Below are 15634 nucleotides of genomic sequence, written 5' to 3'. Positions count from 1 at the left end.
CTGAAGGCCTAGGACTGGGGCGACAGCGTGTGCACACAGAGAGGGCTCTGAGTGCCGCCTCTGGCACCCGTGCCATAGGTTCGCCACCACTGGCCTATAACAATTCATAACATGATGCCATGTCACAATAAGAACTAAAATTCAGTGACAACGTTGGAAGGGGTTTCATATAGGCTCTGACCTCAAGCCATCTGATTTATGTCCTTATTTCTAAGTCAGTAAAGAATAAACATCCACCTTCTTTCCACTGCATCCCTCACATTACCCCCATCACATGTAATATGAAGCTCAAAAAAGCGAAGCAAGAGTCAGTTAGCCACACCTGTTAAGTTGGAACCCTGAAGCCGATGTTTGAAAAGAGCTTTTCTTGGCACCTCCTTAGAAGACTAGATGACACACCTAGCCTCATGCTGAAACTGGGCTACTAACACCTGCTGCACTATTCAGATCTTGAAGGTAAATACCCACGTGCCCCTGTAGAAAAACTACCAACTCAAAAAAACAACCTGTTAGCTCACTATTTGTTGTTGTTAATTGCGAAGTTGTGTCCGACCCATCACGACCCTATGGACAACATTCCTTCCAGGCCTTCCTGTCCTCTACCATCTTCTGGAGTCCATTTAAGTTCACGCCTACTGCTTCAGTGACTCCATCCAGCCACCTCATTCTCTGTCGTCCCATTCTTCTATTGCCCTCAATCTTTCCCAGCATTAAGCCCTTCTCCAGTGAGTCCTTCCTTCTCATTAGGTGGCCAAAGTATTTCAGTTTCAACTTCAGGATCTGGCCTTCTAAAGAGCAGTCGGGGTTGATCTCTTCTAGGATTGACCGGTTTGAGCACCTTGCAGTCCAAGGGACTCTCAGGAATCTTCTCCAGCACCATAGTTCAAAGGCCTCAATTCTCTGGCGCTCAGCCTTTCTTATGGTCCAACTTTCACATCCATACATTGCAACTGGGAAAACCATGGCCTTGACTATACGCACTTTTGTTGGCAGGGTGATGTCTCTGCTTTTTAGTATGCTCTCTAGATTTGCCATAGCTTTCCTCCCCAGGAGCAAGCGTCTTTTAATTCCTTGGCTGCAGTCCCCATCTGAGGTGATCTTGGAACCCAGGAAAATAAAATCTATCACTACCTCCATTTCTTCCCCATCTATTTGCCAGGAATTGAGAGGGCCGGATGCCATGATTTTGGTTTTCTTAATGTTGAGTTTCAAGCCAACTTTTGCACTCTCCTTCTTCACCCGCATCAAGAGGCTCTTTAGTTCCTCTTTATGATACCATTGGAGTGGTATCATCTGCTTATTTCACTGGTGTCCCAGGACAGAAAAAGCAGATTCCCAAAGTTATTAATTCCTGCTCTAAAATACGAGGCAGCTTGACCAATGGATGGCCAGGCGGAATTGGAATTATGGTTATCTAGAACACCAAGGTTACCAGGTGTACAGTAGCCTGGACTATTCACATACTTACAGATGCATACAAACAGCCAATGAGTAACAATGCCGCTTGTTTGTACAAGAGATCTGTAAATGATGGGTGACAGATGCCGTGCTCTCTTTCTCAGATCCTGAAATCAGTATTTGCATTCCATTTTCCTTGCTGCTTCTAAAGAATTAAGGTTCATTTCCATCATAAAAAAACCCCCCTTTTGTATCAGTGGTCTCAGTTAACTCAAATTGGAGGCACTAGTAACATTTCTACTTGTCTGTGATGTCTGAAGTGGAAGGGTGTAGGATGTTGTAGCACAGGAGGAGACCCATCAGTAAGGGAGGGTTAAATCTTTGCATCTTTCTACAAGTCAACTTCAGGATGACCTGCCTTTTGAAAATGTGTTTCCTTTTTCTGCCAAGATGATTCAATCTTCCAAAATGAAGATTTTCACGATAGAAGCAGAGATACATTCTGCAAAGAGGAATGTTATGTTAGCACCACCCATTCCTGTTTTATGATCCCACTCTCTTTGCAAGAGCAAAAGCAGGTGAGGCCATTTAAGAACTGGGTCAAAGCCTCATTTAGCAGTGCTTATTTTAGAATAGGGATATACACACACACACTAGAGGCAGGAGGAATTAATCCCTCCTGAAATAAGCAAAAACTTTTTTTAGGGTGCACGGATTGGTCATCACAAAAGACAGCAAGAGACAAACTCGGTAAGATTTGGATTAGTCAATTCCATTTTAACAAATACACACTTTAAAACTTTATTTATATAAAAATCATTTCAATTTAAAAGCATTGCAGAATGAATAAGGACTCAAAAAGAACAGCAGGATGTCCCCTTCCCCAGGGGTGCAGAGGAAAAGCAAAAAATGAGAGTCAATGAGTGATTAGTTTCTTCTACAGCACTGAATTGGTCATTGGGGAAGGGTAGTTTTGGTTCATCTGGATTAAAAAAAGGAAATAGTGTTTTACATTAGAAAAGTTGCGCAACCCCTCAGAGGGCCTTGATTTATATCTTTAATTCCCCCCCCCCAAAAAAAAGGGTAAGAAAAACTGGACTGGGACAAAGCAGAGGCAGTAAAACTTTTCTACTGTAGACCTTCCCTCTTGTGCAATGGGGAGGTGGAGAGAAGCCAAGAGTAACCGAGTTCCTTCCAGTTGTTGGATGGAGGCAGAGCTGTGGGGGGCGAGAGAGGTTGTAGTCCTCTTCAACAATAAAAGGGCAACTGGCGCCAATATGGTGCCCAGAGTAATTCATGATTGCCCATTTTACTGCTACTTTGCAGATTAAAGGCAGAGATCTGTAAGCAGACCCTAAATTCCTTATTCCCTGAAGAAGCAACCCACTAAGGTGCACATTGTGATCCTCACCCAAAGAGTCCTTTCTCTCCTTCCTCTCTTTAGCAGTGACAGATTAGTTCCTTGTCTCCCCCACATAGTTGCCTCTATCACCCCTCCCCAATCTTGTGTCTACATCCAGGGCAACAGCAGGACTCTGATTTCAATGCAAGGAAGGGAGAGAAGGGGGGGAGGGAAAGGAAGGGAGGGGGAGGGAGGGGGGGGGAGAGAGAGAGAGCGAGCAGGAGGGAACTCTGTGCCGAAATCTCTATGGCCTAGGGATTGGCCCTCTGCACCTGAAATTAGCCAAAAGCACCAAGCTATTTCACAGTAAGAAAGAAAAGGCACATGTAAATAGTGACCGATCATAGTTTCATTCCCTTGCCTGCATGGGAGGATATGGGCAATATTTACAAATGGCCTTCTATCCCTCATACTTCCTGCATCACCAAGCTTTCTATCTCATCAGCTCTCTCTGCAATTTGTGGCCCAATCTGGGCACTCACCACTTAAGTCAGCGACCCAAAACCAGATGCATCACACTGCCCTCTCCACTGAGAGGCAAAATGGACACTTCTAGGTATGAAGACTATGCCCCTTCCACCAACTGTCATTTAACGTGCTCCATCCTCTTTCCCTCCCTTAAAGCACTAAGCCCTAAGCATCTCTTCTCCCACAAATAAATAGCTTCCTAAACTCTGAGTTGATCCATCTCAGAAAGGCCATCAAGAAGCAGCTAAGAGACAGGAGAAGGGGGAAAAAAAAGAGACAAATCTATTATTTGTCCTCAGCCTATGAGGATAAAGAAGGTATTTGTCTCAAAGAGGCGCATCTTGAAGGGCAGATGACCCAAATGCAATCACGCACAAGCTGATCCCTTTTGTCATCTTGCCCCCACCACCACCAACTCCCCCCCAACTAGGAATGTTCCAGTATTCCCAGCATCCTTTGTTGCAAACATGAGTGACACACAAAAATATATTCTATAGGCTAAGAGAAGATGGAGATGGCTTCTCTCTCTGCTTTTTGGAAGAAGAGAGCCAACATCTCCTTAATAAAAACAAGTTCCAGTATGATTGAGTTTGGCTGACATCCATTTGCTCCGATTGTTTCCATCAGCTTCTGTAGATTGCATCATAAATGTGTATTTTTAAGTATCTGCCTTTGTTGTGTAATGAGATCCATCAAGAGTATTTGGTCTTTAGGATTTTTTTTTTTTTGAAGAATAAAAAACAAAAATATGACGTCCAGGAGTTCAAATTCTACAGGGAGATGTGAGACCCTGTGGGTCAGGGACCCGGTCATTTGGCTACATGGCCCCAAGGTTTAAAAAAAAGCTCAGTCCATTTCATCATAAGAGTTATATAAAATATGTTATGAACCCAAAACTGAGAAGGCAGATGGTAGCATCTCTAGATCTTCTGCTGTGGAAAAACACAAACAAATTAACATTAGCTATAATGAAAAACAGCAAAGGGCAGCTTTATCCATGGCAATCTAACCCCATAGAATCAATCCAAACCTCAGTAATTTAAGTATTGCTCATCCTCAACAACAAATACGAATGCCTTTTGTGTAAAAGAAATACACAAGATTTGACCCTAGAAAAGTATGATTGAGGAAAATAAAGATTCAGCACCACCCCCTTTTTTAAAAAAAACCACAGAAGTAGAGGGTTATTATCAGAAAGCAAAGACATACCATAGGAGGATAAAGCAACTGGTCAATTTCCTCAAGGGATTCGTGCCTTTCCTCCTGCTGTAGACATATGTATGGTTAGTAAGAGCAGCACACTGGGTTCCAAGTGGGAGAAGGAGAGGGAGAAAGGGAGAGACAAAAAGCCTAACTAAAAATCCACTCAGAAAAAGTAGAGGTCAAATAAAGAGAGAGGAGTCAACAGGGTTGGTTAGTCATTCAGTTAAAAGTGTTAACATCACTTTAAAAGGAGGAAGGGGAAGAAATGGTTAATATTTGCATTTTTCTCAAGACATTATCTTCTTAAAAATATTGTCTGTTCAAAAGTAAATTTCAGAAAATTCTTTTTCTACCATCACAGAAATGCAGTAATTTCTGCTCTTTCCTAGCTTCCTCTGTGCGTAGCTAATTTCTCCAAATAACTGGCCTCCAACTGTGTCACACTTTAACTCTTATAAGCCATAGTGCCAGGAAAATATGGGAGTGCAGATCAAACTATAAGGAGGCCATCAATCTGGGCAAGGATGTCCCACTGACCAAGAAGGTTCTCTAAAGATCTCCCATCAACTGAAATCCCAGTATTTACCACCAGTGGCGCTCCCTTCATAGGTTCCATATCTTCCCCAGACCGGTCCAATGTCCTGTTATGGTCCCGTTCATTCAATGTAGAGTAGTCTGAAATCAAAAGAGATATTGATGGGAGGGAAATTCTCTGGTGAAGCTGGCAAAGATAATGGCTTCCTTCCTCCTCCACAATCACATTATTGCTTACCAAACAACCAGCAAACAGGGCTCATCTTTTATTTCCCTGCCACACACTAATCCTAACCCTTTGCACTCTTCCCCTTCTTGTCACCAATAATGCTACCTGCAAGCCAGGCCCTATGGAACTACTCAACATGGAATACAAATAATTCGTATGAATTATATTTAATTTTAATGGCAATTCAGGGGAAAAGAAATCTTTCCTTATTCTGATCCTTTCTATCTCTTTTTCAGGGTAACCTCTGGCACCTGGCTCAAAGTTCAAGTATAATCCTTGGCTTAGAAGAAATTCTTCTCTGCTCTGCAGTGTAATGAAGTTATTAACTCACTCATTTTGATTTCAAAGACTAAAGTATACCAAGCATAGTTCCTGCAAGAGTTTGATCAATCTGAGGGTTAGGTTCGTGGGTGCAGTAGCTATACGCCTGTGAAAAAGAGCAATGAGCTGTAATAAGAATCCATGCAGTTTGGTTCCGTTCTGGTAAAGCTAGAGACTTTTAGACTGTCTCCAGCTTAAATCTTTAATGTCACTATTTGTTGTAACAAGTGATGAAGGCATCACGGCTAATAAGGACTAAAGATAACATCGCAAAAGATTAACAAGCTCAATGATTGAAGGGGCTTATTCAAAGCAAGAACAGGTAATCCTCAACTTGTAATCATTCATTTAGTGACTGTTCAAAGTTATAATGGCACTGAAAAAAAATGACTTATGACTGCTCCTTGCACTTACAATAGCTGCAGCATCCCCGTAGTTACCCAAAGTTCAGGTACTTGGCAACAGGGACATATTTACGAAGATGGCTGCAGCTTCCCAGGGTTATGTAATCTCTATCTGCAACCTTCCCAGCCAACCTCTGACAATCAAAGTCAATGGGGGAAGCCAGGTTCGCTTGCGGCCTAATGATTCATTAACAACTGCAGTGATTCACTTAACAACCATGGCAAAAAAGGTTGTAAAATTGGGCGGGACTCACTCAACAACCACCTTGCTTAGCAATGGAAATTCTGGTCATTTGAAAATTCAATGCAAATTGTGGTTCACAAGTTCAAGGACTACTTGCGTCTAACTCAGGGGTGGGCAACCTTGGCTCTTTTATGACTCGTGGACTTCAACTCCCAGAATTCCTGAGCCAGCATGGCTCAGTTTGGAAACCTCTCCCTTTCCCCTCAGCATGGCTGGCTCAGGAATTCTGGGAATTGAAGTCCATGAGTCATAAAAGAGCCAAGGTTGCCTACCCCCGGTCTAACGGAAGCATTTACATCTCTACAATGAAACGGATTGGTGACATTCTGGTAAGTAGGCATGCAGAAGGAGACATGGGAGCTTGGCACTTTTCTGAAGCTGCAAAAGGGTGAATGGGTTTATCCAATAAAAGCTGCTTTAGATTGGTAAAAAACAATTTCTTCTATAAGACTGAAACTTACATACCTGGTCCCAAATTTCCCATTTGGATCTCTTCCCGAGAGGATTTCTTGTCTAAACCGAAAATGAAATCAGAACAGTTAGGGTACCGAAATTCTCCTGAACTACAAATGTAGGGTTTCTTAAAAATATTGTAAGTAGTGTATTTAAAAGATTAAGTAGAAACAGTGCAAGATTTTAGAATCAACTTCTACACGTAGATCTGAAAAGGGACATAGATAATACCATAATATTAGAGCTGGGACTTAGATGGCTATGATTCCCACTCTTTTACTGGTTAAATAGTTTTAGTAATACTTGAATACAACTTAAGTTCTTATTTTTATCCATGTTACAAACTTTTAGATGAACCTTTTTATTTAGCGTATGGCATAACATACATAGACTAGCAACATATATTAACATTTCATCTAGATTATTAGAACACAATATAATATAAATGTCAAAAAGATCTATGTTTAAATACCAATGTCTAGACCAGGGGTAGGCAACCTCGGCTCTTTTATGACTCATGGACTTCAACTCCCAGAATTCCCGAGTCAGCATAGCTGACTCGAGAATTCTGGGAGTTGAAGTCCATGAGTCATAAAAGAGCCGAGGTTGCCTACCCTGGTTTAGACCATCTAACCGCAGCATTGTTTATATTTAAAAAAAAATCAGATACTGGACTGGTATATGCCCTCAGCTTACAGCTGGTCATGAGGTGATCTTCAGTTTGACGTGGGATCTCACAGTCACACTGAGGGGAGGATGCTATGCCCCATTTATAACAGAGAGTCCTGGCACATGCCACGTGAGATGCAAATCCTATTCAGGCTTGTCTATTGCTGATGTGGGAGTTCAAACCCTGACACCCTTTTTGTGGGGTCAATTTATCTGTCTCCCTATGACTGGGTGTCCAGTGACCCATTTGGTTTTCCATTGGGAATTGATGTTAAAGTTGTTGGGCAGATGCTGTGCAAATGCCATTGGGGCTTCTTGGATCTGAGCCTTCTGGCTGATAAATGAGGAAGGTCGGCATGCACCGGTAGGAGTGGGTTGTTCATATTTTTCTGTACTCTCTTATTTACCCTTAAGGAAAATTGTGATTTCTCCAATAGGCTGCATATAATTTTCCATAATCCCATTTTCATAGTAAAAATGCCCAACTACAATTAGAGGGCAATGCGCTTTGATAATGAGTCTCAGTTTTGTCTTTTCTGTCCTGTTTGCAATATAAACTTCTGTTCTGTTTGCCATATAAATTATCTTGCTTCTTTTTTTTTAAAAAAAATCATTCCATAGATACATCATTTGCTTTTTGACCAATGAAGCATTTCAACTCCTGGTACTACAATTTAGTATACAATTTAAAAAACATTAATCAAGTGTACAATTTAAAAACATTAATCAAGAAACTGTAACACCCCAGAAGAAGGGCGGAAAATTAAGCTTATCTAAGAGGGGAGGTCTAAAGGAATTTCCCTCACATTTTTAAATATTAAAACTTAAGAGCACTGACAACTGCCTTCTTCCTTCAAACCGTCTAATCTTATTCTCTTAAAACCCACTTGGCCCCCTACGGGCTCCAGAAACATCCATTGCTAGAATAGAACTAGCAGGGGAGCAAAGAGGAAAAGCATTATTGGTAGTTTTCGACCCATGACCACAGCTGAGCCCAAAATTTCCGTTGCTCAGCAAAACAGTTGTTACATGACTTTTGCCTCATTTTATGACCTTTCTTGCCACAGTTGCTAAGTGCAGTTGTTAAGTTAGTAACATGGTTGCTAAGTGAATCTGGCTTCCCCACTGACTTTGCTTGTCAGAAGGTCACAAAAGGAGATCACGTGACTCCAGGGTCACTGCAACCATCATAAATACCTGCCAGTGGCCAAAGGTCCAAATTTTGATCACATGACCGTCGGAATGCTGCGATGGTCCCAAGTGTGAAAAACGGACACAGGTCATTTTTCTGGGCTGTTTTAACTTTGAACAGTCACCAAATGAATGGTTGTAAGTCAAGAACATCCAAATCTGGACTTCTTTCTTTGCACACATAAATACCTGCGAGAATACCACAGCTGAAGCAGAACATCTAGATTCAGTCACAAGTATTAACCTTGTGAACTCTCAAGCTTCCTCTTTCCGCTATGTATTCAAGATGGACGGTGATTAATATTTATATGTATTTATACATAAGGGTGTAGGTATATACATATGTTGTATATAGCATGTTTATATGTGTGTTATGTAGCTTGTTTATATGTGTGTTATGTATATGTATACTTTTGAGAGCAGGCAACAGAATTTCATTTTTAATGTGCGCCAATGTGCCCACACTAAAAAAATGACAATAAAGGTTATTTTATCTTATTTCAGTATTTACCTTTTTGATTTTTATCAATGAGGGGCAAGGTACTGTCATCAAAGGAGTTGCCACCCTGGNGGCGGCGGCGGGGGTGGGGCGGCGGGGGTGGGGCGGCGGCCAGGGAGGAACAGCCAAAATGCCCCCTCGGCTTATGCGCGGGTCACCAATTTTTCCCAGTTCTCTGTGGGAAAATCGGTCCCTCGGCTTATACTCGGGTCGACTTATACTCGAGTATATACGGTAAGTTCTTATTTTTATCCATGTTACAAACTTTTAGATGAACCTTTTTATTTAGCGTATGGCATAACATACATAGACTAGCAACATATATTAACATTTCATCTAGATTATTAGAACACAATATAATATAAATGTCAAAAAATCTATGTTTAAATACCAATGTCTAGACCATCTAACCGCAGCATTGTTTATATTAAAAAAAATCAGATACTGGACTGGTATATGCCCTCAGCTTACAGCTGGTCACGAGGTGATCTTCAGTTTGACGTGGGATCTCACAGTCACACTGAGGGGAGGATGCTATGCCCCATTTATAACAGAGAGTCCTGGCACATGCCACGTGAGATGCAAATCCTATTCAGGCTTGTCTATTGCTGATGTGGGAGTTCAAACCCTGACACCCTTTTTGTGGGGTCCATTTATCTGTCTCCCTATGACTGGGCGTCCAGTGACCCATTTGGTTTTCCATTGGGAATTGATGTTAAAGTTGTTGGGCAGATGCTGTGCAAATGCCATTGGGGGCTTCTTGGATTTGAGCCTTCTGGCTGATAAATGAGGAAGGTCGGCATGCACCAGTAGGAGTGGGTTGTTCATAATTTTTCTGTACTCTCTTATTTACCCTTAAGGAAAATTGTGGTTTCTCCAATAGGCTGCATATAATTTTCCATAATCCCATTTTCATAGTAAAAATGCCCAACTACAATTAGAGGGCAGTGCACTTTGATAATGAGTCTCAGTTTTGTCTTTTCTGTCCTGTTTGCAATATAAACTTCTGTTCTGTTTGCCATATAAATTATCTTGCTTCTTTAAAAAAAAATCATTCCATAGATACATCATTTGCTTTATGACCAATGAAGCATTTCAACTCCTAGTACTACAATTTAGTATACAATTTAAAAACATTAATCAAGAAACTGTAACACCCCAGAAGAAGGGCGGAAAATTAAGCTTATCTAAGAGAGGAGGTCTAAAGGAATTTCCCTCACATTTTTAAATATTAAAACTTAAATAATAAATGCACGTTATAAGAACCCACGTACAACACTCACACATAAACCATTCCTGTTCTCTTTAAGAACCGAAATTATCTGTTGTAGTCTGATAGATTACAGACCGGACTCAGATGATTGGATTACAGAGCACTGACACAACTGCCTTCTTCCTTTGTCTAATCTTATTCTCTTAAAACCCACTTGGCCCCCTACGGGCTCCAGAAAAATCCATTGCTAGAATAGAACTAGCAGGGGAGCAAAGAAGAAAAGCATTATTGGTAGTTTTCGACCTAGGACCACAGTTGAGCCCCAAATTTCCGTTGCTCAGCAAAACAGTTGTTACATGACTTTTGCCCGATTTTGCGACCTTTCTTGCTATGTGCAGTTGTTAAGTTAGTAACATGGTTGCTAAGTGAATCTGGCTTCCTCACTGACTTTGCTTGTCAGAAGGTCGCAAAAGGAGATCAGGTGACTCCAGGGTCACTGCAACCATCATAAATACCTGCCAATGGCCAAAGGTCCAAATTTTGATCACATGACCGTCGGAATGCTGCGATGGTCCCAAGTGTGAAAAACGGACACAGGTCATTTTTCTGGGCTGTTTTAACTTTGAACAGTCACCAAATGAATGGTTGTAAGTCAAGAACATCCAAACCTGGACTTCTTTCTTTGCACACATAAATACCTGCGAGAATACCACAGCTGAAGTAGAACATCTAGATTCAGTCACAAGTATTAACCTTGTGAACTCTCAAGCTTCCTCTTTCCGCTATGTATTCAAGATGGACAGTGATTAATATTTATATGTATTTATACGTAAGGGTGTAGGTATATACATATGTTGTATATAGCATGTTTATATGTGTGTTTATGTAGCTTGTTTATATGTGTGTTATGTATATGTATACTTTTGAGAGCAGGCAACAGAATTTCATTTTTAATGTGCGCCAATGTGCCCACACTAAAAAAATGACAATAAAGGTTATTTTATCTTATTTCAGTATTTACCTTTTTGATTTTTATCAATGAGGGGCAAGGTACTGTCATCAAAGGAGTTGCCACCCTGGCTTCTAGAGGTGTTATTCAAATTTACCTGTGGAAAAATAGTGGAAATGTTCAATACATTTATAATGTCATGAAAAACTGTTGTTTTATTCTATCTTTGGCATGATCTGGTGCCAACCAGCTCTTGGAGATTTTTATGATTCTGTATGCTTCTGTGTGCACATATATATACCCAGAATATTCTCTGAAGCAGGGCTGTCCAACTTTGGTAACTTTGTGGACTTCAACTCCCAGAATTCTCCATTCTGAGAGTTGAAGTTCACAAGTCTTAAAGTTGCCAAGGTTGAACATCCATGCTCTAGAGCAGGCCACATCCGGCCCATGCAGGCCACGCCCATCCTGGCTCCGCAAAGGCAAAAAACATCCCGATACGGCCCGCGATGCGATCTGGCTTGACACCCATGCTCTAGAGTGAAAGCAAAACCACAAAAGCAAGCTTTTGCCGAAGACGGATGCAGCTATATTCTGCAAATTACATTTTCAACAGATGGCATGAGCACAACACTTTTCACCTTCCTTCTTTGGAGCAGTGCAATCATCGGCATATGAGACTGGACTGGGAAGATCTGAGTTCCAAGCCCCATTCAGCAATAATCCTTAATGAACCTTATTCTAACCATTTCACAGAAATTACCTTAAGGGCAAGAGATAGGAACATACTGTAGATACTGCTCGAGGTAGGACAGAACAATAATAAGTGTCTTGAACTGGTTTCAAGCTATCACACATCTTACATAAAAGATTAAAAAAAAAAGTCCCTGCAGTTTTTACTCTGCTAGTCGTTGCCGACTACAGGAGGCAGTCCTCATCTCCTTTTTAAGACCATTGAGCCAGCACTGTCCGAAGACATTTCCACAATCATGTGGCCAGCATGACGTCATGGAGCGCTGTTACCTTCCCATCAAAGTGGTACCTATTGATCTACTTGCATTTGCATGCTTTTGAACCGCTAGGTTGGCAGGAGCAGGGACAAAGATGGGTGCTCACGTAGTCGCGTGGCATTCAGGTCTCGAAGCTGGGCTGCTGGTTTTCCAGCCAACACTAATCAAGAAGAGAAGCAACCTACAACTAAGGAGAAACTTCCTGACAGTTAGAACAATTAACCAGTGGAACAACCTGCCTCCAGAAGCGGTGAATGCTCCAACACTGGAAGTTTTTAAGAAGAGACTGGACAGCCATTTGTCCGGAATGGTGTAGGGTTTCCTGCCTGAGCAGGGGGTTGGACTCGATGACCTCCAAAGTCCCTTCCAACTTTATTATTATTATTATTATTATTATTATTATTATTATTATTATTATTATTATTATTATTATTATTATTATTATTATTATTATTATCTGGATCATCGCACAGTCAGCCAGATATTCAGACTGGATTTGGCATTTTGTCTACCTATCAAGTCCTTACCCAGGACCTGGGATAGGCAGATGTGGATGTTTGATGGTAATACAGATATCGTCGTAGGATGGAAGCAGTTCATAGTAAGGCCGCCTTTTGCAATTGACTAATAGCGAATTTGTCAATGCCAATGGTGTTCAAGTAGTGCTCCAGTTGTTTTGGGATTGCACCCAAGGCGCCTATTACTATTGGTACTAACCACTGAACTGCCCATAGCGTATGAAAGCTATATATAAATAAATGTGTGTGAGTAAAAGCAACTTAGAAGTAGCTTTCAGACTCATCAAGATCTCCATTTCCCAATCTTTCCATTTCAGCCCCCGGGTACCTGGAAGTCGGATTTCTTCCAACCTTCCTTCTCTAAGGGTTTCCGCAATTCTTTGTACCCCCATATGGTCTGCAGCACAAGAGCGGCGGCTCTGACTTCTCTTTCTGATCGGTTCCTAGCAAGAAAAAAAAGCAAAATGCATTATAAAAGTCTGAAATAAGGAACGGACTCGAGTGTGCCCAGAAGTGCTCCAGACAGTTGCTCCCCACAAGGAGACCACAAGACAGTGGTTTCCAGCAGGTTTTGAGAACCAGGAAACGAGGGAATAGTCAACAAGACAGTGCCTGTGAAAGGGCACGGAGTACTTCCTTCCCTTGTGGTAATTCTTGTTAACTGTTTTACAGCTGTTAGGAACCTTTGGACTGACCAATATTTACAGCACTGGGTGAGTTTCCCTCAATCCTTAGCAAATTAAGTTTTAAATACAAGTATAAGGACTTTAAAAAAAATGAGGAGGGGAAATAAACAGCAAAGAGGTGATCAAATTTTGATTTTAGAAAGTTACAAATGGACTGAAGGTCCACATAAATTTGAAATAAGTTTGGAATTAATTATAAAGAATCCTTCCCATGGGAAACGTTTTTGTTTTGAATTCTTTTAAAAAAAAACCAATTTATTGTAAGCCACCCAGGCTGTTTGGATAGTGACGTGGTGGCATCTAAATTTAATAAATAAATAATCAATTAGATATTTTTGAACAAGGGACCCTGGAGTTACTTTTAAGAATATCTGCCTCTACAGACAGGCCGAGTTCAGAGATGATATGGAAGAGGAATAAGTGTTATCTGAAACGATCAAGACTGATTTGAAAGTGGATTTTAAAAATGACAGGCTATAAGAATGACATGGAAAAAGACATTCCCCAGATGTTACACAAGTAATTGGCTTATGTCTTAATAATTAAAAGGGATATACACAACTAACAAACCAAGAGAGTGACCTGGGTAATTTTCTTCTATTGGTTTTTACAAAAGAGACTTGTTAAAGCTTTGAAGAATTTTGTGAAAAGGGATGAAGAAAACATGAAAAGAAATCAAGTTCCAGGATATTATTTGAAAGGATTAAAGATCAAGACTGGTACAAGTAAAAGGAAGGACTAAAAGTTGGTTTATTTAATCAAGGTTAAAATCGTTGTGGCATCTCTGGTAGCCTTTAATGGACTTTTGCTGACAATGGGACTGAAATGATGAATGGAGCTTTAAGGATTTATTTTACGAAAAGATGGTAAGTTATTAAATTTGTGTACATTTGTTATCATGAAGGGGGAAGTTATTTCTTTATAGATTTCTTTTTCTTTACCATATTGCTATTTTTCTTTTCTATTATTTTTCTTTTCTGTACTTTCTATTTTTTCTTTTTATTCTTTTGTTTAAGTTTTTATTAGTTTTTATTATTGGTTTTTTTTTAAATAAAATTACTCTTAAAATTAAAAAAAAAATCTAAAACGCTCACCCAGAGACAGACATTTTTACAGAAAGAAGTGCAAGCCTCCTTTACTTCTCCCCCTTGCCCAAAACTCTACCCACCCTGATTTGTTAATGAGCACCAGTTTCTCAATGCCTTGTGTCTCCCGCAGTTTCTTGGCTGCTTCCAGATTGTCAGCGATGACTTCGTTGATAGTATTCAGCACAGAGATCACCGTGTCTTCAGAGAGGTTCTTTGCCTGTGTCTGCTGTCCTCCTGGAAGATTTTTCACCAAACTGGGAATGGCATGCTTACCTATGAGTAGGATTACATCAGAGCCACAATGAGGAAAAAGAAAATATTATAAGCAAGAGCGGCCAGATAGGTATGCCGTCAGGGCCTCCATCCTGCAAACTGTACGCAAGAATTTCCTGGAGGCTCACACGTCAAATATTGGAAGGACTGCAGGTGGTGATACATAATCAGGATAATGGCATGCAATGATGGGAGAAACAGATGGCAGTCAAGACTTAAATTGCACATCAGGAAAGGAGACAAGAAACAAAATATATAATTGCACATGAATCCATTATAATTAGTGAGACTGTTAAATATAGCATATCGAAGAAACTGCTCTTCTAACACTGAAAAGATGCAGAAAATGGAAGGCGTTCTCATTGCAATCCCGAAGGAATGGACCGTGAAAAGGTTTTGCTGCTCCAGAACACAAACTACTTTTTTTCTGTTTCAGAAAAATGACACATATTATCATCATTTGTAGTTTCCCAAAAAGCTACAGCGTTTTTAACTTAGAAGTGAACGTGTCAACGCCACGTTTTCAAACGCTGTTTTGGGGGATGAGGTAGAGAAAGGGAACTTAAAGCTCCGAAAATGTCAAGCAAAGACATTATTTAATTCAGAGGGATTTTAGGCCAGGGATCGGATTCTGGTAATCTTCCAGATATTTCTCAACTACAAATTCCAGCAGCCCCATTAAACTTCAGCAATATCTGGGAGGGCCACTAATACCCCCTCCCCTTGCTTTTCAACTTCACAAAATGCCAGTGATCAACGATAAACAAATTCCTTCCCTTTAAAGGACATACTATCCGCCTTCCTAAATGAGGTAAGGCAACTACGCACTACAAAGACTGAGGGGATTCCTCCAGGGGGTGGGGAGGAGGAAATGCAAGTTTT

The 15634-nt window shown here is 40.7% G+C and overlaps 1 protein-coding gene across 1 annotated transcript in view; it reads right to left on the bottom strand.

The window, feature by feature from the left end:
* Positions 1-3681: 3681 nt before the first annotated feature.
* Positions 3682-15634, bottom strand: part of CTNND1 (catenin delta 1) — a 42889-nt gene continuing 30936 nt past the window's right edge. The window contains exons 12-18 of the mRNA XM_015825020.1: positions 14560-14752; positions 13034-13148; positions 11250-11334; positions 6669-6716; positions 5058-5146; positions 4478-4534; positions 3682-4200 (exon numbers count right to left, since the gene is read on the bottom strand). Coding sequence (XP_015680506.1) covers positions 4189-4200; positions 4478-4534; positions 5058-5146; positions 6669-6716; positions 11250-11334; positions 13034-13148; positions 14560-14752 — 599 coding nt within the window. The 3' untranslated portion in view covers positions 3682-4188. The remainder of the gene's footprint in view (positions 4201-4477; positions 4535-5057; positions 5147-6668; positions 6717-11249; positions 11335-13033; positions 13149-14559; positions 14753-15634) is intronic.

Source organism: Protobothrops mucrosquamatus, unplaced genomic scaffold, assembly GCF_001527695.2.
Source record: "Protobothrops mucrosquamatus isolate PMUCROS unplaced genomic scaffold, P.Mucros_1.0 scaffold2445, whole genome shotgun sequence".
Taxonomy (NCBI): domain Eukaryota; kingdom Metazoa; phylum Chordata; class Lepidosauria; order Squamata; family Viperidae; genus Protobothrops; species Protobothrops mucrosquamatus.
The sequence above is the reverse complement of the archived record's forward strand: the minus strand, read 5'-3'. Positions and strand labels throughout refer to the sequence as shown.